Genomic DNA, 24422 nt, shown 5'->3' on the forward strand with positions numbered 1-24422 from the left:
GGCATGCCTTGATGCACAGACATATGTACAAGCAACTGTTCATACAATAAGTAAATCTAAAGCCAGATGATGGTGCACACACCTTTAATCCCAGCACTCGGGAAGCAGAGGCAGGTAGATTGCTGTGAGTTCGAGGCCAGCCTGGTCTACAAAGTGAGTCCAGGACAGCTGAGGCTACACAGAGAAACCCTGTCTTGGAACCCCCCCCTCAAACAAAACTGTTACAGACTTTATAGATTTTTAAAAACCATACATACCCAATGAATGTACAACTCATGAGTTAAAATTTACAGCATAGTCTTTGTTTATTTATTTATTTTTTCCAGACAAAGTTTCACTGTGTAGTCTTGGCTGTCCTGGCCTTGCTTTGTAAACTATGCTAGCCTCGAATTCACAGTGATCCTCCTGCCTCTGCCTCCCCAGGTACTGGCTGGGATCACAGGCATGTGCCACCACACCCAGCTTACAGCATAGTTTTAAGAGATTTTTTTTTAAATAGCAGAGAACAGAGAAATTGTACAAATGAAAGATTTTCAAGAATGTGAAGTAGAGAGCTGGGCGTGGTGGTGCAGGCTTTTGTCCCAGCACTCGGGAGGCAGAGGCAGGAGATCTTTGTAAATTCCAGGCCAGCCTGGTCTACAGAGTGAGTCCAGGACAGCCAGGACTAACAAAAGAAACCCAATCTAGAAAAACAAACAAACGAGAATGGTAGAGAAACCTTAGAGATAAGAGACGTTTAGAAGTGTAGGGCAGAGCAAATGTGGGGATCATTTGTGCAGGGGCAGGAGACTTTGAAAACCCAGCATGCTGATCTGTACTGAGGCCACGGGGCCTGTGGTCTGAGGAGGAGAGAGCACGCAGTGGGCGACAAGAGCTCGGCCTTAGAGAAGCTAGGAGGAGCTCGGGCCCAGGGAGGAGGGGCCTAGGAAGGCTTACGGAAGAGACAGCGGGCAAGCAGGGGAAGAGGAAGCCATAGCGGGGCAGAGAGCAGGAACCGTGGGACTGCAGGCTCCTGGCGGGAGGAGAGAAAGGAGCTGAGGTGGAAGAAGTGTCACTGGGACAAGAATTTCCTTCTGGGGTGTCCCCAAGCGGAATGGGAAACTTGCCAAAGAGAAATCTATATCCTAAATCACGGAGGGAAGGCAGACCTCGTCCCATGATTGGGACCAGTGAGGCTCTTTCCCCACATTGCTGGGATTACAAGCGCCTGCCACCATTCCAGACTTTTTCTATGGGTTCTGGGGGTAAAACTCAAGTCTTCGTGCTTGCGTGGTTGCATTTGACTAGGTCGTCTTGCCAGCCCCAATACTCTGTCTTTACAAACCCACAAATAAGACAAAATAAGAAAGCCCAGACTTGCAGACCTCTTCACAGAGGCAGGAGATTTGGTGGTCTGGCTTCCTGCTGTGGCTGCCCCCTCGGCTGTCTGCCTGCTTTGTTCAGCTGCCTTCCTGAACAATCGCAGGTGTGGGCAATGTGAGAGGATAGCCAGAAAATGGACCACCAGCATCCTGAAAGATGGAGTCACAGACACACAGCTGGTGAGTGTCCAACAAGACACTCTTCAGCCCTGGCATTTTGTTCACGTGGAAGAGCTTGTTTGCTCCTTTGGCCCTTGAGGCCTGGTCCTGTTGAAGCAATCACTCACCAGCAGTTTGCATGCTGTCTAAACCTACACTGCAAAGCTGTGCCTGCATTAGAAACAAAGTCCACCAAAATGGAGGGTTTCTCTGCGTTGGCATTTATTTGGCCTCAGTGGGCAGGGGAGCTTCTGAACTGGCAGCCATAACAGCATCATCTGTGTGTGGTGCCTGTGTGCTGAGTCCAGAGGAGGACAGTGGGTGTCCTGCTCTTATGCCCTTGAGGTAAAGTCTCTCACTGAACCTGGATCTAGGCTGGTGGCAGAAAGTGTCAACAATCTCCTATCCCTATCCCTGACCCAATGTTGAGATTATAGGTGTGTGTGGAGCCTGGGCTTTTTGTTTGAAATTTTGTTTTGGGCTAGAGAGATGGCTCAGCGGTTAAGAGCAGTGGCTACGAGCTGGGTGTGGTGGTGCATGCCTTTAATCCCAGCACTTGGGAGGTAGGAGGATTGAACTGTTTTTTATTTTGGTTTTTGGTTTTTTGAGACAGGGTTTCTCTTTGTACCCTTAGCTGTCCTGGACTCACTTTGTAGACTAGGCTGGCCTGGAACTCACAGCGATCCACCTGCCTCTGCCTCCTGAGTGCTGGGATTCAAGGCGTGCGTCACCACGCCTGGTTGTTTAGCCAACTCTTAACTGATGAAAGCAAACCACTCACATAGTGGACAAACAAGGCCTGAAGACAACCCTTAGCTCTTAGTCACATGAGGCACTTGGCAACTGGCTGTACTTTGTTTCTGCATTTCTCTTTCATGACAGCAGCCTTTGTTCTTACAGCAAGATGCCTTTTCTCTGGAGCAAACCCAATTCCTTCAAGACAAGAAATGTGGTGGCTCTGTGTTGAGTGGCTTGCTAGAACATCATCCATTGGCTGGTTTAGAAAAATGCTGGAGGGCTGGAGAGATGGCTCAACAGTTAAGAGCACCGCCCTCCTCTTCCAGAGGTCCTGAGTTCAATTCCCAGCAACCACATGGTGGCTCATAACCATCTATAATGTGATCTGATACTCTCTTCTGGTATACATAATAATAATAATTAAATAAACCTTTAAAAAGAGAAAGAAAGAGATAGAGAGAAAAAAAGAAAGAAAAACCCTGAAGGCCCAGATGGATGGGCAGAGGGCCAGACCCTTCACCGAGGGTCTTCACACAGGCACACATGCACTCCACCTCCGCCTTCTCACTGGGTGGCAGTGAGGTGGTATGTCCCTACACAGTGGAACCATGGGGCACTTTTCTTAGCATCTTCAGCTGGGAGCGCCTGACCAGAGAATGTAGTGAAATGTTGGTTATGTATTAGTTGCTCCTTAGAATAGGAAGGGTTGCTCTTACCTCTCTCTCTTGCCATCTCTTTCTCTCTAAGGTGCTCCCCTTGCTTCTCCCCCATGCTTATATAGGAAAATTCTCCATATCATTAAAAAAAAGAAGAAGAGGAAGAGGAAGGGTTACTGTGATGCCCATAGCACTTGGCTCTGCTGAATCCAGGGCCGCGGAGGCCTGAGCATCACAGTGGGAGAGGCCTGGCAGGACAGGCTGTCCAGTTTACAGCAGATGGGCAGCACAGGATAAGAGTACAAGACCATGTCCTCACTATGGCCCACCTCCTCTGCATAACAGCTGTTCTCAAAACACAAACACATAGACTCGGGGGAGGCTCAGAATCACCTGCCCAGCATTATGAAGTTGAGTAGGTGGGAGACAGCACCCACAACCTTCTTATTCTCCTAGGATAAGCTCATGGTTTTCCACAGTGTGGTGGTTTGAATAAGGATGGCCCACAGGTAGACAGGGTTTCTCTGTGTAGCCTTGGCTGTCCTGGACTTGTTTGCAGAACAAGCTGGTCTTGAATTCACACTTGACTCTGCCTCCCAAATGCTGGGATTAATGTCTGGTCCATTTTAGTTAGTGTGTGTATATGTGTATGTATGTATATGGGTGTGTATGTTTGTGTATATATGTGTGTACATGTGTGTATGTATGTGTGTGTTTGTGTGTGGATATGTGGTGTGAGTATGCCACAACATGCACGTAGAGGTCAGAGGACAATTTATGGGATGCCCTCTTCTGTCTTCTGCAAGGACCAGGCATGAATGTGGTACACAGACATACATGCAGTCCAGACATTCATACACATAAAATAAATGAATAAGGTGGAAAGGGGCTGAGGAGATGGCTCAGCAGGATAAGAGTGTGGTCTGAGTTCAGGTATCAGAAAGTACTTTTAGTTCTTAAGCCATTTTTCTTGTTTCAATTAATGAAATAAAATATAAGATGAAGGTGGGCATGGTGGCACACATCTTTAATCCCAGCACTCAGGAGGCAGAGGTAGGTGGATCTCAGGGAATTTTAGGCCAACTAGGGATACACAATAAGACCCTGTCTCAAAAACAAAACAAAAATGTGAAACTATTCCTTTTGTTTGTTTGATAATGTCACATGTAGCCTAGGCTGGCCTTGAACTTCTGATCACCCCTCCCCCCACATCTCCCAAGTGATGGGATTAAGGTGTGTATCACCACATCCAGCCATATCCTGAGTGTGTGTGTGTACACACACACTGTATATATTAATACATATCAATGGTCCCTCTCTACCTTATACTTACAAGTTAGTTTTCATTTTCTCACTTGGGTATGACACCTCTCCCCAGGTTGGGTGTGTAACCCAAACTAGCCTTGAACTTGGGAGCCTCCTGCTGGGATCACAGGTGTATGCCACCACACCTGGCCTCTGGGTTTTCTTCTTCTTCTTCTTCTTCTTCTTCTCCTTCTCCTTCTCCTTCTCCTTCTCCTTCTCCTTCTCCTTCTTCTTCTTCTTCTTGTAAAAAAGATTTATTTATTTATTATGTATAGTGTTCTGCCTGCATGTATACCTGTAAGCCAGAAGAGGGCACCAGATCTCATTATAGATAGTTGTGAGCCACCATGTGGTTGCTGGGAATTGAACTCAGGACCTTTGGAAGACCAGACAGTGCCCTTAACCTCTGAGCCATCTCTCCAGCCCCTCTGGGCTTACTCTCTATGAGACCACCTGCTGGCTTTTGTGTTGGAGGTGGCAGATGGCCCCCTGTATAGGACCTTCAATACTTGCTGTGTCATGGTTCTACCTTTCAAAGGTAGCCAGTTGTTCTCTGTGGGATTTCAGAATGCTGCCTGGGTCCTCAGTGGGGCTCTGCTCCCTCGAGGCTCGGGGGAAAGGCTTACCAACAAGCTGCTTCATGGGGGAAGGCTGAACACACTTCCTTGCAGTGGCAGGGCTGTGGCCGCACTTCCTTTTGACTGTTGACCTGGCCCTCCCGGCACATGGCCCCTACAGTTTTAATACATCAGTGGCACCTGCATCCTCCTTGAGCTTCAAGTCTGACTTCTGCCCTCCTCTGCTGCTTCCTGCTAGAGCTCAGTGCTTTTCTAGGCTCTTATGACTAGAGCAAGGCTCCCTAGATTCTCCAGTAGCGTCTTATTTTAAGTCTAACCCTCAATATATCTGCAGTGTTCCTGTAGCTATGCTACATGTCACAGGCTACAGGCATTAGCTGGCATCTCTGTGGAACTGTTATGCCCGTCAAAGCTCTTGTCTCTTTATCTTCTATACAGGACAGGACAGCATCACCCTTCCTTTTAAAGGGAGACCCTTTTGTCTTTTTGAAGAAAATAAATTGCAGACACCATCACACCCCAAACTTAGATGGACATTGTACTTTGCTTACAACTATAAACTGTGGGGCTGGAGAGATGGCTCAGAGGTTAAGAGCACTGCCTGCTCTTCCAGAGGACCTAAGTTCAATTCCCAGCAACCACATGGTGGCTCACAACCATCTGTAATGAGATCTGGTGCCATCTTCTGGCCTGCAGGTATAAAGTACTCATATACATTAAATAAATAAATCGATCTTTTTTTTTTTTTTTAAAGGAGCTAGAGAGATAGCTCAGTGGTTAAGAGTGCTGCCTGCTTTTTCAGAGGTCCTGAGTTCAATTCCCAGCAAACACATGGTGGCTCACAAACCATCCATAATGTGATCCGATGCCCTCTTTGGCAGATAAAGCACTCATATACAATAAAAAAAGTAAAACAACAACAACAACTATAAACTGTGATGCTAGTATCAGGGTCAGTTAAATTCATCCGGAAGACTTAAGACTTGAGATGGCTACATTTTGACACACCATTAAGCGGCACTTACTTAAAAAGCTGGCTTTGGGGTTGGAGAGATGGCTGAGAGCTTGAGAGCTCTGTCCGCTCTTCCAGAGGTCCTGAGTTCAATTCCCAGCAACCCCATGGTGGCTCACAGCATTCCATAAAATGATCTGATGCCCTCTTCTGGGCGCACGTGTACATGCAGGCAGAGCACTGTATACATAATAATAAATAAATAAATCTTTGGAAAAAAAGCTGGCTTTGTCTGAACGTTCAGAAGTAGAGACCAGACATGGTAGAAACTGGGACACACATGGACGGAGCAGGGAGCAGAGGCCTGCCAATCACAGGCAGGTCCTCAAGGAAGCCACTGAGGCCTGAGGGTCCTTGGGATATCAAGCAAGTTTATAGAATTTTAATATTACCTAGCAAAGACAAATAAATGTAAATATATGTACATAAAATATATGCACTTATTAATATGGAACTGTAATTTATTTAGAACCTTACACAGGTATAATGCTACTCTTATTTATTTATTTATGTTTTGTTTTTAGAAGACAAGAGTTTCTCTGTGTTGCCTTGGCTGTCCTGAAAATCACTCTGAAGACCAGGCTGACCTCAAACTCAAGAGATCCGCCTGCTTCTGCCTTCCAAGTATTGGGATTAATGGTGTGCACCACCACCACCCAAACTGTTTTTTTAAAAAAATAAGTTATTTATTTATTACTTACACAGTACTCTGCCTGCATGTGTGCCTGCACACCAGAAGAGGGCAGCAGATCCCATTATAGATGACTGTGAGCCACCATGTGGTTGCTGGGAATTGAACTCAGGACCTCTGGAAGAGCAGGCAGTGCCCTTAACCTCTGAGCCATCTCTCCAGCCCTGATCATACTACTGTTCTCTGTAACATTCATCTTGGTATGTGTGCTACAGAAGCAAGCACAGGTAAAAGTATGATAGTCTTGAAAAACATGGGCTAAAAAAAAAAAACCAAACCTCTTACAAGCATACATAATATCTTCATATATACATATAGAACAGGATCTCAGTATATAGTCCTGGCTGGCCTAGAACTCCCTATGTAGATCAGGCTTGTTTCTGCACCAAGCTGGGGTCTCAGAGGAAAAAATGACAACCATACACTTAAGCTTTCCCAAACCGCTCTTTAAAAAAAACTTAATTTTTTCATTTAAAAATTTTATTTAAAAAAGCTGGGCGTGGTGGCGCACGCCTGTAATCCCAGCACTCGGGAGGCAGAGGCAGGTGGATCACTGTGAGTTCGAGGCCAGCCTGGTCTACAAACTGAGTCCAGGACAGCCAAGGCTACACAGAGAGACCTTGTCTCGAGAAAAAAAAAATTGTATTTATTTTTATTTTATGTGCATTGATGTTTTGCCTGCATGTGTGTCTGTGGAAGTGAGTCAAGTCTTGGAGTTAGAGTTATGAGCTGCCATGTGGGTTGTCAGTAGTTGCTCTGGTGCTATGTATTCAGATGCTAAATTCTGGGCCCCAAATCTAGTGCATTCTCAAATTTTCATGCACATGGAACAACGTTGTGTAAACTTTGCTCCCTAATTATCTCTGATTGGTTAATAATAATAATAAAAAAAAAAGGATAGACAGCCTGTAACTGGGCAGAAGACAGGTACATAAGCCATCTCTCCAGCTCCTAGCTTTTTGTTTTATTATTATTATTTTTTAAAATATTTTTTGGCTTTGAGGCAGGGTTTCTCTGTGTAGCCCTGGCTGTCCTAGACTCACTTTGTAGACCAGGCTGGCCTCGAATTCACAGTGATCCGCCTGCCTCTGTCTCCTGAGTGCTAGGATTAAAGGCGTGCACCAATATGCTCGCTCTCATTTTATTTTTTATTTTATGTGTATGGATGTTTTGTCTGTACATGTGTGTGCACCATGTGTGGACACTATCCACTCATGGAGGCTGGAAGAGGATGTTGGATCCCTGGGGTTGGAATTATAGCCAGTTATGAGCCACTGTGTGGTTGCTGGGAATTGAACTCAGGACCTCTGGAAGAGCAGTCAGTGCTCTTAACCTCTGAGCCATCTCTCTAGCCCCCAGCAGTGGCTTCTTAGACATGATACCAGAGCCACAAGTAACAATAATAACAACAACAAAAAGCAACTGAACACAATACATCTAGAAACAGAAAAGTCAACATACATGATAGGAGAAATATCTGTAGGAATTTCATATAAAATATATAGAAAACACAACTTAACAGTAAGATAAATTACCCACTTACAGAACCAGGAAAACATGAATGAGGAACATAAAGAGCCAATAGCATATGAAAAGTTGATTAATTCAATAGACAATTAAAGAAATCAAATAAAAAAACAGAGTGAAGGACCACTTCATATCCACTATGGTGGGTGTAAAAAATGTGGAATAACAAATGCTGGTGGAGCCAGGCGGCAAACACCTTTAATCCAGCACTTGGGAGGCTGAGGCAGGCGGATCTCTGTGAGTTCGAGGTCAGCCTGGTCTACAAAGTGAGTCCAGAACAGCCATGGCTACACAGAGAAACCCTGTCTCAAAAAACCAAAACCAAACAACCCCCTAAAACAAACAAAAAAACAACCCAAAAACCAAGTGCTGGTGGGGTGTGTGAGGAGGTTGGGGAACTGCAAACCTTGTGTGCAGGACTCTCAAGGGGTACAGTCTCTACAGAAAACAGGTCTGGGTGCCTCAAGAAGTCCAACAGCATCATCCGATTGTAGAGAGAATCTCCTGTGTACTGTATAGAAGAATCACATGTCGGTATAAAGCTGATAGTTTATTAGCTGAACCACATGTGCTGTGGCTTGCCTTGTTCACCTGCTGGAGGCCTGGTCCCCAGTAAGTCAGCACAACCCTTGTAAAAAAGCCAGGTGGTGCCGCGTGGTGGTGGCACACGCCTTTAATCCCAGCACTCAAGAGGCAGAGGCAGGTGGATCTCTGTGAGTTCGAGGCCAGCCTGGTCTACAAAGTGAGTCCAGGACAGTCAAGGCTACACACAGAAACCCTGTCTCAACAAACAAACAAACAAACAAACAAAAGCCAGGAGTTGTTGTGTAAATTTGTAACCCCAGTGCTGCTGAAGCAGAGACAGGTAGATCCTGGGGCTCACTGGCCATCCAGCCCAGTCTAATCAACTTTCAGGCCAAGAAGAAATGCTGCCTCAAAAACCAAGTGGTGCACTCCTTTAATCCCAGCACTCAGGGAGGGATGCTGTGAGTTCAAGCCCAGCCTGGTCTACAAAGTGAGTCCAAGACAGCAAAGGCTACACAGAGAAACCCTGTCTCGAAAAACAAAACAAAACAAAACAAAACAGGGTAGACTCAGCATGAAGGACATCTGGGTTGACTTCTGGTCTCGACATACATATGCTTACACCTGAATTTACATGCACACCAGCACCCACAACCCCACACCAACACAGGCACACCAGAACCAACACACCCACATCAGCAGCAGAACACCCACACCAACAGAGGAACACCCACACCCACTGAATGCTAGGATTACACCACAGCCAGAAGTAGTGGGAAACTGTGCAGTTCTTTTTGAAATTTTCTGTAGTTCCTTGAAAAGGTTATATATGACCAGGAATGGTAGGGTAGAGGCAGGTGATCTCTGTGAGTGGGAGGCCAGCCAGGGCTACACAGTGAGACCTTATCTCAAACAAAAAGAAAAGAGTTTACATATGACCTAGCAATTCCACTCGTACCTGAGAGAAATGAAAACACAAAACAAAAAAGAACGCTTGCCTCTTATAATGCTATTATATGTGTGTGTTATATACATTTATATATAATGTATTATATATCTTTCCGTCACCCCAGCAATAAAATCACACAGGGCCCAGTACTAATAACAATCTTTCTTCCTTAGTTTTATTGAGCACAAACCAAGACAGAACAAAATGCCTATATGGCAATTTTTTATTTGTATCAAATTACAGAGTACCATCCGTAAGCACAAGGTTACAATCTGAACATAATGCAAATTTGGGAAATTAATAAGTTGTCCCAAGTCCATCAGATGTCTGAAGCGCACTGAGGAGTTTATGTGGGATAATTTAGTGTGATAAAGATTTCTGTCCTTATTTGACCAGTTATTGGGTGTGTATATATATATATCTTTATATACGATGTGTGTGCACACACACTTCCAAATTAAATATATTTATATAAAAAGCTCAAGAATGATGTTAGCCTTAATTTCTTTAAAAAGTCTATTATATTAAATTGCACCTGCATTGAAAGCAGAAATGTAAAAAAAAAAAAAAACTGATCAATTTTCTAAATACAGATGAATTTACGAACAATTGAAATGAAGTAAAGTTTCTACTGAAATGCTGTATTACTGTTAGCATTAAAGAGGCGCTAACAAACTATGGAAATAAACATTTTCCCCCAGATTTCAGAGAGACTAAAGGTCTAGGAGTAGCACTGAGCCCTCTAAGCTAATAGCGAGAATCAGGGTGGGCAAAGACAGCACGTAATTTTATTCTTTCTTATGGCAGGATCGCTCGGGACGTGGTTACCGCAGACCCCACTCCCCATCAGTGGAAGTCTGGCTTCTCAGGAAAGGTGCAGCCAGTTCGCCTAATTATGATGCTTGCCGCATAGTGGCCTGCGCGGATGCACTCGGTCAGAGGCTTGTCAGAGACCAGTTGAGACAGGAACCCTAGAAGAGACAAAGGGAAGAGCGTGAGTGCTGTGAAGCGGCACCAGCGACTGCTCTCAGTCTCACCATGGCGGTTAATCGTGACTGTCACCTTGAAGGACAGATGCTCCTAGGACACTAGTGGCGTTCGCCTCTGGGTTGACCACAGCACGCTGGTAGCTACGGGAATGCCCTGTGCCCTGCGTGTGGGCGGCACCACCTAGAAGGCAGCAGGGTCCTGAGAGCAATGAGAAGTGGGAAGAGGAAGCATTCGGTGTGGCCATCCTGTCTCTGCTTCTGCTCTGCAGCACTGCAGCCTCTCAAGCTTTGGGTCAGGTATTCTGTCAGACTCAGGGCATCTAAGGAGGAGGGCAAGGCGAGCACTGGTGAGATGCATTTCCTGGAGTTCTTGCTGACAGAGTTACAGTTTAACTCCTTCCTCTTCCTTGTGGATTTCTTTTTATTTTTTTTTAAAGATTTATTATTATGTATACAGTGTTCTGCCTCCATGTACACCTGCAGGCCAGAAGAGGGCATCAGATCATGTTACAGATGGTTGTGAGCTACCATGTGGTTGCTGGGAATTGAACTCTCGACCTTTGGAAGAGCAGGCGGCGCTCTTAACCACTGAGCCATCTCTCCAGCCCGTGGATTTCTTTTTTAATAAACATGTCAACACACTCCTCTCCCACACGTGTGTGTGTGCGCGCGCGCGCGCGCACACACACACACTTTTTTTTTTTGGTTTTTCGAGACAGGGTTTCTCTGTGTAGCCCTGGCTGTCCTGGACTTGCTTTGTAGACCAGGCTGGCTTAGAATTCACAGAGATCCACCTGCCTCTGCCTCCCGAGTGCTGGGATTAAAGGCGTGCGCCACCATGCCTGGCTCCCATCACATCTTTTGAGAGAAAGATGCAGAGTGGCAGGGCACAGCAGAGTGCACCTGTATCTCAGCACATGGAGGCGGAGGCAGGAGAGTCAAAATTTCAGTCATCCAAGGTGCCACAGTGAATTCAGGCCTGCCTGAACTATGGGAGTCTGTTTCAAAAACCAACAAAGCCTGAGTGGGTCACACACACACACACACACACACACACACACACACACACACACACAGAGAGAGAGAGAGAGAGAGAGAGAGAGAGAGAGAGAGAGAGAGAGAGAGAGAGTGTTCTTTCCAGAGGTAGCAATGAAATGCACTGATGTCACAGGTGGGGCCGCAGGTCAGCCTGACTTTAACATCAAGCTATTGTAGAAACAGCACTGTAGGTATCGCCTCAGCAAGATGGACCAAAAGGAGCCAGGTGTACGTTCTTTCTGAAAACAGCTGAAATAAAGACAAATTATATGAAACCAAGACCTTCAAGTATTACACATTAGCCACACAGGGAAGAACAAACAAGGCGAAACAGAGACGACTCTAGTTTGCTCCCCATGGTTATGAGGTCACACGCAAGGTGAACAACCCAGGCCTGCCCAGTGCCATGGGGGGCTGCGAGAGGCTGAAACAGACACAGGCTGACAATGCTGAGAGAGACAGAAAAGGACAGTGTAAGTCAGGACTGTAGGGTGTGGATGAAGCCATGTCTGCCTCAGGTGTGCCTCAGTCCGTAACTTCCCTGTTCTTACTGCCACGGCTCAGATCTACAGTGAAACTGCTTCTTATCAAACGCCATTCCCAGGTCCACAGGGCCCGGAGAGGTGGCTCTGAGGTTAAGAGCACTTGCTGGTCTTTGCAAAGTCCTGAGTTCAGTTCCTAGCACCCGCATGGTGGCTCACAAACCCTGCAACTCCAGCTCCAGGGGATCTGATACCCCCGCCCAGGTGCTCCTCAACATTGTCAGCCATGCAGACAGAAAGGAAGTCCCCTCTAGTATCTGAAGAAGCAAGGTTGTCTATACCTACTAAGACAGTAGACAAGGCCAGGAGTGGTGGCACACACTCCTTTTATTCCAGCACTCAGTAAGCAGAGGCAGGTGGTTGTCTGTGAGTTCAAGGCCAGCCTAGTCTAGATATGGAGTTCCGGGCAACCAGGGCTACACAGAAAGACCCTATCTCACCACTTCCCTCAAAAAGAGGTTGAAAGAAAATAAATAAATAAAAGAGGTTGGAAGTATTATGTCCATGTGGTGACAGGGATGCTGATAAGCACTGTACATATCAGTAATGCCAAGGATCATAATGCCTGCTCTATTTCGGTACATCAGGGTAGCACACCCTTTAATCTAGCACTTGGGAACTAGAGGCAAGAAGGTTAGGAGTTCAAGGTCATTCTCAGGCACTCAGTGAAGTCTGAGGCCTAATTGGGTAAAGGATTCTGCCTCAAAAACTAAAATAAGGGGCTAGAGAGATGGCTCAGAGATTAAGAGCACCGTCTGCTCTCCCGAAAGTCCCGAGTTCAATTCCCATGGTGGCTCCCAACCATCTATAATGAGGTCTGGTGTCTTCTTGTGGTGGGCAGGCACACGTGTGGGCAGAATCTGTATAAATAATTAAATCTTAAAAAAAAAACTAGGGCTGGAGAGATGGCTCAGTGGTTAAGAGCACTGGCTGCTCATCCAGAGGTCCTGAGTTCAATTCCCAGCAACCACATGGTGGCTTACAACCATCTGTAATGAGATCTGGTGCCCTCTTCTAGAGTGTAAGCACACATGCCGACAGAACATTGTATACATAATAAATAAATAAATCTTAAAAGAAAAGAAAAAAAATTTAAATTATTAAAAAAAAACTAAACCAATAATACAAGCAAAAAGCCTGCACATATGCACATGTGAGTTCTGTGGAATCTAGAAAACCATTACTAGTACTAGTTTAGTAAAGCTGGAGGGTTATCAAATGAGAAGTCAGTGGAGAGCTGCACTAGTGCACAGTGTAGCCATCACGTCTAATAGACGCCAGCTAAAAAGTAACAGTCAAAAAACAAACACAAAAACAGAAGATGGGTGTGGTGGCGCACGCCTTTAATCCCAGCACTCGGGAGGCAGAGGCAGGCGGATCGCTGTGAGTTTGAGGCCAGCCTGGTCTACAAAGCAAGTCCAGGACAGCCAAGGCTACACAGAGAAACCCTGTCTCAAAAAACAAAAACAAAAACAAAAACAAAAAAAACTCAAAAAACAAAACAAAACATAACAAAACAAAAACAAAAAACCCAACAGCTGGGTGTGGTGGCACACGCAGGAGGCAGCACTCAGAATGGAGAGGCAGGTGGATTGCTGTGAGTTCGAGGCCAGCCTGCACAGCCAAGACTACACAAAGGAACCCTGTCTAAAAAAAAAAAAAAAGAAAAGAAACAAACTAAACACCAAACCAAAAAATCCAAGCAAACAACAAACCAACAAAGAGAAACCGATGGCAAATACATGCAGGGCGTAGCACCTTTTTTCCCTAAAGAAATGCAAATTGGAATCACAGTAATGTCACTGCATGCCCACTAAAATGACAACGACGCAGACTGTCTGTGTGGTGCCTGAGTGGGGTCTGCATCCACCTGAGCCTTAAGCACACTGACGTAGGGAATGTAAAGAAAACTTAATCTCATTATTACTGCCCGAGCATCTGACATGTGTGTGGGCACATGTGCCTGAGAGGACAGTGTGTGCAGTCAGGTCTCTTCTTCCATCTTCACGGGAGTACAGGCGGCCAGGCTTGCTCAGCAAGTGCCTTTGCTCAGTGAGCCATCATCTTCCCGCCCGTGGGGAATGGAAAATGATTTACCAGTGCTTGAGAAGCTTAAGTTTGGGCTGGAGAGATGGCTCGGTGATTAAAAACACAGGCTACCCTTGTAGAAGACCAAGGTTCCATTCCCAGCACCCACATGGCAGCTTACAACAGCTGTCACTCCAGTTCCAGGGAATCCAGTGCCCTCTTCTGGTCTCCTAGGGCACCCGCAGACAGGTGGTGCACAGACATGCATGCAGGCAAGTGCTCATACATATAAAATAAAAATAAATATTGTTTTAAAAAGTTAAATTTACCTACTATATGACTCAGTTGTTTTATTTCTAGCTATTTACTCAAGGCAAATGAAATGCAGACATGTATAGACTTGTGAATGAATGTTCACAGCAACGTTACTGTGACAGTTTCCACGTAGTGGCGATCCAAATGGGTGAGACAGTGGAGGAGACATGTGGACAGGCGTGGGAACAGCGGGTGGGCATGTCCACATAAAACTGCACTTTAACATAAGAGATGGGAGGGAGGGAGGGTCAGAGGGAGGGAGAGAGGGAGGAAGGAAAGAAGTGTAGTTACAAATAGGACAGGTCAAACCCAGGAAAACCTGTGCTACTGGCCTCTGTAGCTGTAGCTGGGCTCAAATGCTCAGGACAGGATAATGAGGAACTGCTCAGCAGGCGGGACTTCCGGGCCTCCCCCGGGCAGCCCAGGGAGCAGGGTGGCGTTGGAGGTTAATTTGAAGCCACGGTACAATGACCTATAGAGATCACACTGACTTATGTCCTTCCTCTTTTCCTGGCCAGGCCCAGGAAACGCTCTGTATTTGATAAAACGTTTGCCCAATTACAGAAGAGAATTAATTTGGTTAACAGAACCAATTTGGAAGAATGTGAACGTATTTTCTCAAGACTATTTTTTATCAGGGTTTTCAGGTAACAGGCACAGGTCAGTATAAACTTTCTGCCAAACTCTGAGACTGAAATGTTTGGCCCACACAGCAAACAGGGCAGACGCCAGATTCAGAGTGGGATCAGCTTACAGTGGAAACACGTCTATTAGGGCCCTTATAAGCAACATCTGTTTCCCTCATTCCTCCTGCCATGATCTTTGTGAGAAGAGCTTATGTGGTGGAACATTCTGTGAAGCTAAGTGCTGGAGGCCTCCTTCTCAGAGAGAGACTGACTGGCTGCTGAGTGCACCGTAGCGCTCTGAAATCCCATTTGCTCTGACAAGGAAAACCTGGGTGCTGACAAAAGTTAAGACCTTTGGCCCCTGGAGAGTATCAGCTTTTCAATCTATTTTTAAAAACAACCAAAGATGAACTACACATATTACATAATCAATTATAAGTGAAACTGTCAAAAAGTAGTCCTTATTAATTACAAAGACTGATTAAAAGGCCAGGCTTGGTAACTCATGCCTTTAATCCCAGTACTTGGGAGGCAGAGGCAGGCAGATGGTGTGAGTTCAAGGCCAACCTGGTCTACAAAGTAAGTCCAGGACAGCCAAGGCTACACAGAGAGGCCCTGTCACGAAAAAACAAAAACAAAAACAAAAACAAAATCAACAAAAACCCAAACAAACAAAAAAGAAAAATAAAAAACACACAAAAACTAAAAAAACAAAACAACAAAAAACTGTATAAAGTTACTTAATGTGCACACTTATATTTAAAGACTGATAGGGACAGGCTCTTACTGTGCAGCTCGGGCTGTTCTGGAACTGCCTATACAGCCCAGGCTGGGCTCCAGCTCACAGTGATTCACTGGCCTCCGCCTCCCCGGTGCCGGGACTGAAGCCTGCACCACCACGCCTAGCTTCTATGATACTTCAGTACCTCAAAAAAAGGTGTGTAACACCAACAGTATTTATTTACTAGGTGTGGAGGTAGGTGTGTGTGTTGTACCACGGCAAGTACGTGGAGGCTGCAGGACAGCTTGCTGGAGCCAGTTCTCGCCTTCCGTCCACATTGTGGCATCTGGGTGTTGAACTCAGGTCTCCTGTTTCCGTGGCAGATGCATTCACACAGAGAACCATCTGTCAGGCCCAGTCACTCATTTCTTCTTCTTTTTTAAAGATTTATTATTTTTATGTGTATGAGTGTTATTGCCTGCACCATGTGCTTGGTGCCCTTAGAAGCCAGAAGAGGGAATCAGATCCCCTGGTACTAGAATCACAGACGGTTGGAAGCTGTCAAGTCAGTGCTGAGAGTCCAACTCCGGTCCTCTGCAAGTGTCCAGTGAGCCATGGCCTCCTCCTTCCTGACTAATGGCATGTACTGCATGTACCACAGCTTGCCTCCTCATATACCTACAGGCTGACGAGCATGTTGGTTGCTTCTTAGCCCTGTCATTTATAAGTAAAAGTGCTATAAACATTTGTGTACAGGTTTTTGTGCAGACATAAGTTTTCAACTCATTTGGGCAGCCAAGGAACACAATTGCTAGATCATATGGTAAGCATATGTTTGGTGTGTAAGAAACTGCCAGACTGAATTCCCAAGTGGCCATCCTAGTTTTCATTTTTCACCAGCAGTGAATCAGAGTTTCTGGTGCTGCACATCTCTGCCACGTACGCCTCACAAACAAACTCAAGATGGTGGTGACTTGAGATGAAAAGAGTTTCCACTCTGTTTTCAGACAGCATCACATGTGGCCCAGGTTGGCCCTAAGTTCTCTCTATAGAGCTGACACAGCCTTGGATTCTTTGTCTCTCTGTCTTTACCTCCCAGGGGCCCAGATGACAGGAGCCTGCCTGCTCATCTAGCTAGTGTTTCCATTATTATTATTTTACTGATCCAGGCACACATCAAACACACGTGTGAACCTAGTCCCTAGGAGGCTGAGGCAGGGAGAAGTCCAGTTCCAGGTTAGCTTAGAAGACAAAGCGGGATCCTGTCTCAACAACCACAGCCAAACAGTCCCCATGCATGTTTACTTAAAGAGAAACCCTTTCAAAACAGAAGAGACTACCCAGAGCTTCTGCATCGCACCCCACTCCATCGACTCCTCAGCTTTCTCAGCATCCTCGCTCTGCTGCATGCTTGTTAGCTTCAGAAAGTCACGTGACACAACCCCAGCTCTGCAGCTGTTCGCTGTGGCTTTGCTTTCAGTCCTCTGGACAGGTACAACGATCTAATTAATCATTTGCTTTCCTGACTGCTCTAATGTGGTGATTTCCAGACTGCCTCTGTCCCTGGCCTCACTCCAGCTTGTTCGCTGAAGTTATCGATGCTCTTTATATGTAAGTAATATCAAACTTCACACTGTATGGTAGTGACAAGTTAATTACATAGTTATTAAGAGATAATGTGGGAGTAGTAACACAAGTTATCATGTAATTACCTTTGTTCTTAAAGGCATTACCATGCAATTAGAGCAAACCTGATACGATATTTTACAAGCAACAGTACTGAACTCCTTTCCTGTTCTCATGTGTGCACTCGCATTGCTCTCTGTCATTTTTGGATCAGTTTAGCTTCCAAGCTCTTTAATTTCCTTTCTAAAAAGACACTGGCCGTTTAGAAGCTGGGTGTGGAGCTGGGTGTGGTGGCGCATGCCCAAGATTAAAGGCCACCACACCTAGCTCTCAGGAGGCAGAGGCAGGCGGATCACTGTGAATTCAAGGTCAGCCTGGTCTACAAAGCAAGTCCACGACAGCCAAGGCTAACATAGAGAGACTCTGTCTTGAAAAACAAAAACAAAAAACAAGCAAAAAAAAAAAAAAAAAAAAAAAAAAAAAAGAAGGAGAAGAAGAAGCAGCAGCAGCAGCAGCTGGGTGTGGTAGCTAAGGATTATACAGTGAGTTCCAGGCTAGTGTGGGCTACTGAGTGAGACCCAGTATGTCTTGCTTGCTTGCATGTGTGCTAGCCCACCTGTCTGCAAGCCCGTCCATCCATCCATCCATCCATCCATCCATCCATCCATCCATCCATTCATCCATCCACAGGCTTTCTCTATAAATAGTCCTGGCTGTCTTGGATCATAGAGAACCACCCAGTTCTGGTGCAGGAATTAAAGGTCCACACTACCATGCCTGGGGACCTTGTGTTAAACACACACACACACACACACACACACACACACACACACACACACGTAAACAAACCAAACAACACAGACATCTGCCCTTTAGTGTTGACTTTGGTGCTTTCTACTACTAACACTCCCCAGATCCCAGCTGCCACGCAGCAGGTGAGGCTGCAACTCAAAGACTCTATGTTTGTAAAGGCTGTGTGTGTGTGTCTGAACGTCTAGGCACTGGGGCTAGATACGGAAGAATTCAAAGAGGTAATACTGAGTGTTGTCTTAAATTTTCTGCTTCAGGAGAAAGAAAATATGTACATATCTGGGGACATTAAGAAATGCTCCTTGGAGAAGGTGTCATGAACAGGGCCTTGGTGGGTACTATAAGAGATGCACATTATATGCAGAAGAAACAGAAGGAGGGATTAGAGAAAAATGCATTTTGTAAAACAGCCAAAGATCAGTTGTAGCCGGATGAGGTGGCACACGCCTTTCATCCCAGCACCCAGGAGGCAGAGGCAGGTGGATTGTCGTGAGTTCAAGGCCAGCCTGGTCTATAAAGTGAGTCCAGGACAGCCAAGGCTACACAGAGAAATCCTGTCTTGAAAAACAAAACACAACAATAAAAAAAATCAATTGTAATAAGGAAGCAGCAAGAAAAGCAACATGGAGAGCAAATGTTTAAGGCCTGTGATGTAGAGCGGATCTGGGAGACCCAGATGGCTGAGCTTTGATTACAGTAGCTCTGGTCAGGTAATTCGGGCAGAAGTCTACAGGATGTTACCAGTGCGACTCAGCAGAGCCCCCTGCAGCATCCTAGGATGATTCTCGGAGCGCTGTACTTGGAACAGCTGCTTCCATATCTCACAAGCCCACCGCAGGCCTACTGTGGGTTCCAGTTTCAGTTGTGCAAAGTATTTAAGGCCAGAAAGAAGAGCAATATAAACGGAGCTTGCAGCTGAGATGAGGGGGGAGACAGGGACAGAAGGTCATGGGGTTCTTTTAGACCATTACAGGAACATGAGCTTTTTGTGTCAAATCAACATGAAGCCACTTAAGACAGAACCATGAGAAAGAGATAACTGAATTTCTTCCTAAAGTGATTATTGAAAATGTAATGTAGTATAAGACAGAGAGAACATGGAGGTCAGGCAGGGAGCGGCAGTCAGTGAAAACCATGGCTCATGTGGAAGGGAATACTCGAAAACTATATAGGTGAGGAGAAGGCCACAGATGAGGGATGCAAACATCTGTTTAAAGAGTCCTCATGTCCAGCATCACTTAGGGAGGTGAGTTGAAATGGTCTGTGCACATCACTCAATGTCCTACTAGACCAAGCAAGGGCAAATAGTTTATGGTCCCTCTAGGACTTCATGACAACAGTGCCTAAGAACCAGGCTGGTGACCTAGTGTTCTCCCAGAAGCCAGGATGGATGCAAAGCCACCAAGGAGGCTGCTGTGAGACTGGAAGCAGACGTGCAAACAGCCCAACAGTATTATCTAATGAAGACACGCTCACCTGCTGCTCACCCAGTCTACACCACCTGCCGCTCCGCCCAGTGAAGACCCCCAGTTCTGGCAACAGACAATTCTCTCTGTGGGTCAGGCACTGTGCTCTGTAAACATCACTTCATTTGCCTTTCGGAAAAACACAAACAAGGTAGATACTCATCTTTATTTCTACAGTTGGGAAAAATGGGGCTGAGTGATGTTAACTTATTTGTCCACAGAATCCTTTTTTTGCCTGATTGTAACTATGATAACTGAGTACCTGGGATGAGATTATTCATATATGAATCACTGTGTTGTTTCACAGAAGAACTGGGGAGTCCCAGATCAAGCTGCTGCCGTTTGGTCGGGTGAAGGCCTTCTGTTTCACACGGAGGAAGGTGGAAGGGAGAGGAGAGAACCACAGCTTTTTAATCTTTTGCTGTTATTACCACCACCACCACCACCACTACTATTATTATTATTCCCTGGGGACTGGACCCAGAACAGAGCTCAGGACTTCCTCATCAGCTGCCATTCTCTAGAAAGCAGAGTAAGTTACTGTATTGGAGGGATTCTGAGATGCATATTTAAAAATGACATTCATGGAGCCAGGCCTGGTGGCGCACGCCTATAATCCCAGCACTCGGGAGGCAGAGGTAGATGGACTGCTGTGGGTTCGAGGCCAGCCTGGTCTACTAAGTGAGTCCAGGACAGCCGAAGCTGAACAGAGAAACCCTATCTTTAAGAAACCAAGCCCCCCCCCAAACAAAACAAAGACATTCTGAATCATAAATCCATGTCATCCTTTTTCTGTCATAAAACACCTTAACGTAGAAGAAGAGACCTAAACATAACTGCCAAAAGCCAATTTCCTCCTTTATCTTCTGACATACAAAGAGTACGAGCCCTAGGGGCCCCCTTTAACCTACAACATGTTACTTCATAGCCTAGGGTTCTGACGTAGGGCAGCATCTGGAATGGCACTACATGCACAAATAAACATACAGCACCAGGTCAAAGAGCCCACAACATCTTTTGATGTCTTGTTTGTTTGCTTTTGTTTCTTTTTCGAGACAGGGTTTCTGTGTAGCCTTGGCCGTCTTGGACTCACTTTGTAGACTAGACTGGCTTCAAATTTACAGAGATCCACCTGCCTCTGTCTCCCCAGTGCTGGGATTAAAGGTGGGATTTTGACAGTGTGTTGCTCCAGACTTTGGAACTGGTCATCCTGAAATCTAATCTTCGCCAGTTAGGCAGGAGCAATGTAAGAAGGAATAAGTTTACTGCAGGCCAGGCGGTGGTAATGCACACCTTTAATCCCAGCACTTGGGAGGCAGAGTTCAAGGCCAGCCTGGACTACAGATCCAGTTCCAGGACAGTCAGAACTACACAGAGAAACTCTGTCGTGAAAAACAAAAACAAACAAACAAACAAAAAGTTTACTGTAAAACACCTAACACATGAGCCAGGCGTGATAGTGATGGCACGTGCCTACAATCCCAGCACTTGGGAGGCAGAGGCAGGCAGATTGCGCTACACAGAGAAACCTTGTCTCCAAAAACCAAAAACCAAAAACCAAACCAAACCAAAACCCAAAACCACCCAATACATTAGTGTAGATGTGGAAAGACACAATGAATGGTCAGGCTTAATTTTAATAAAATTTCAATTTATACTTACCCTTCTAAGCGAGTGATTATGCCCCCCACCAACTGTAATGTTTTTCTGGCTCTTTGCATGATGGCAGATAGAGTGTTTGCACAAAAGCCTTTCACAAGGCTCCTGGCTCATGCAGTTCCTTTGGTATGGCTAAGCTCTGGCTTCATATGCATTAATGTTAATCAATATTACAATGAGAAGGGCCCAGAGACAGCTCCTAGGGTGAGAACACTTGCCTCTCAAACCTCATGACCTGAGTTCAATACATGAACATTGTGGTGCAAAAGTATACATGTGTACACACATGTGTACACACACACCTGCAGTGTAAGGCAAACAGAAGTATCTTAGAATCTATTTTTTGTTTGTTTGTTTTTTGGTTTTCAGAGACAGGGTTTTTCTGTGTAGTCCTGGCTGCCCTGGATTCACTTTATAGACCAGGCAGGCCTTGAACTCACAGTGATCTGCTTGCCTCTGCTTCTCGGAGTCCTGGCATTATAGGCCTGCACCACTGCCCCAGCTTCTAGAATCTTTTTGTTTGTTTGTTTGTTTGTTTGTTTGTTCCAGGTCAGCCTAGGCTATATAATGAAACAGTCTCAAAACAAACAAACAAAAACCCCACACAAAAAACAAGGCCCCGATTCCAAACAAAAAAGAAGCGTATTTAGAAAGAGAGCATGGTATGAGCATTTTTACACACACAGTCATGGTTCAGGACAAAACATGTGAGCGCCCTGAGACCCTCCCTCAAAGACACGTCTTAAATTATGCCTGTCTGCCTTACCAATTCCTTAACATAGACTTTTCAGGAAAATCTGTCTTTGCACTGGCTTTGGCTCTGATGGGCCTAATTACTACAGTCAGAAGAGGTCTAAGGTACCTGTAGCCACTACATTCCTACACTTAACAAGTCACAACCTTAGGATCCTGTTCTACCTGAGAACAGAGTTCAAAGGTCCCAGTCATTATTACTAGGGGAGACTTTTAATAAAAGCTAATTGGCTACAGAAACCCCCAGTGGTTAATTGACTTTTAGGGGCTAAATTTCTGCTACTTCTAATTGTCCTCTGCTGGCTTTCCTCTCTGTCTCAGAACCATGACACATGACAGCGAGAAGCGCAGTGAAATCCACCCACCCTGACACCTCGCTAGCATCAGCTTCTCCCTCTCCAAGTAAAATCAATACTCTGTTTGAGTAAACACGTTTACAGCTTTATTAGGATGTCTTCTTGTTCTGTAACAGCTACTTGAAGCTGTGGTAACAAATCGACTCGACTCAGTTAAAGCTGGAGAGCTGGGTAAGAGGCCCATCGATAAGGTTGTTATAAAAATAAACTGCAGGAGATCAGAAAGCTGGAGCAAACAGCCTGGTAAATGTCAATATTTCCCCTCACAGAGGAGGAGGCAACAGTGAGATCATGTGCAGAGGCTTTCTCCTCTCTTAACAATGCTGCTTGTTTCAACTGGATAAAGCGTTTCTACTTTTTGTGCGCAGCTTCTCTGAATGGAATTTTTACTTCCTAATTCCCCTGTGAACCGAAACAGGAAACTGACATAAACACTCACACTTCTCATAATGTTTCAGATTTTTTTCCCCTCGAGACAGGGTTTTTCTGTGTAGCCCTGGCTGTTCTGGACTCACTTTGTTGACCAGACTGGCCTTGAACTCAAGGGATCCACCTGCCTCTGCCTCCCAGAGTGCTGGGATTAGAGGTGTGCACCACCACCCCAGCCAGACTCTTTAGAGAAATATTTCGGTTTTAAACTGACTTTATTAAATGACCTTAATCAAGTCATTTGGAGTACTTGTGGCAATACAGTCTCACCTTTTTATTAATGAAACTAAACTCTCATCACTTACATCTTGCAGTTTTGACAGAACGTTCTCTTTTGAAATAGTTTCCAGGACACTGATATTGTGCTTTGAAAATTAGGCCTTGGGTGTTCTTGTGCTCCATAATAGCGAACACTCTATGCTTTAGTGCGGCTTATATGAAATGTCTGCTACCTATTAGGCGCGAGCTTGCATCATGGGTACCGCTTCAGCAAACCAGGACACAGATCTCCTCACTGTGATGTCTGTAGTTTGCTCGAGGAACTAACATCTGGCAGGAAATTCCTGCTTCCATCAGCCAGCTCAGACCATGCAGATGTGAAAGTACTGGCTTCCTTGGCCTGAGCAGTCCCCGGAGGTAACCTTTCCTCCCCTATTCTGCATGCAGTCTCGTCAGTACAGTCTTGTTCTGTTTGAACTTCACACTGACTAGAACACAACAACCGCTTAGTTATGATCTCATGTGACTTGTTCACGTATTAGAAAACAACACTTTTAGGGAAAAAAAAATCAACAATCATTGAGTATTCAATTAATGTGAAAAGCTACTGAGGCAGGGGGCTGGAGAGATGGCTCAGTGGTTAAGATGGCTGCTCTTCCAAAGGACCCAGGTTCAATTCCCAGCACCCACATGGCACTCCAGTTCCAGGTGATTTGACATTCTCACACCAACGCACATAAAATTAAATAAATTCTTTTTTTTTTTTTTCGAGACAGGGTTTCTCTGCGTAGCCTTGGCCATCCTGACTCACTTTGTAGACCAGGCTGGCCTCGAACTCACAGCGATCCGCCTGCCTCTGCCTCCCGAGTGCTGGGAATAAATTCTTAAAAAAAAAAAAAAAAGCTACTGTGTCTGCCAAGGTTAGGTCTGACACAGCAGGAACGTATACAATGAAGACCAAAGTTTAACTGGTAAGAGTTGGTGCAAGGGCTGACCCCATACAGGAAGTCAGCTGAGAGCAGAGGTTCTGTCCAACATGCATGCTCACCATAAAGCACAGACTGAAAACTAAGGGTGCAATATGCACGTGGTCTATGCATCAGCCATGAGAATAACGTCAGTGTCCATGCTTGTGTGTGTCAGTGTCTCTTTGCTGTGACTGTGAATGGAAACCTCGTTAGTTCTACTACCTGTTGTGTGGGACACCTGAACCAAAAGCAAACCCAGGGTCTTGGGGATGAGAGAGCTTGCCTCAGATAAACGGAGGCTGGGATTTGATCCCCTGTCTCCCATAAACTGGGTACCCCCAGCACAGAAGTGGGAGCAGGGAGATCAGGAGGCCAA

At 45.5% G+C, this 24422-nt stretch overlaps 1 protein-coding gene across 3 annotated transcripts in view; it reads right to left on the bottom strand.

Moving 5' to 3' along the window:
• Positions 1 to 9651: 9651 nt before the first annotated feature.
• Positions 9652 to 24422, bottom strand: part of ADK (adenosine kinase) — a 390229-nt gene continuing 375458 nt past the window's right edge. For all 3 annotated transcript variants that reach the window (XM_084795010.1, XM_084795009.1, XM_084795011.1), the window contains one exon: positions 9652 to 10472. In XM_084795010.1, the coding sequence (XP_084651136.1) occupies positions 10348 to 10472 (125 nt within the window). In that variant the 3' untranslated portion in view covers positions 9652 to 10347. The remainder of the gene's footprint in view (positions 10473 to 24422) is intronic.

This window comes from Acomys minous (genome assembly GCF_964271855.1).
Source record: "Acomys minous genome assembly, chromosome: 9".
NCBI lineage: Eukaryota > Metazoa > Chordata > Mammalia > Rodentia > Muridae > Acomys > Acomys minous.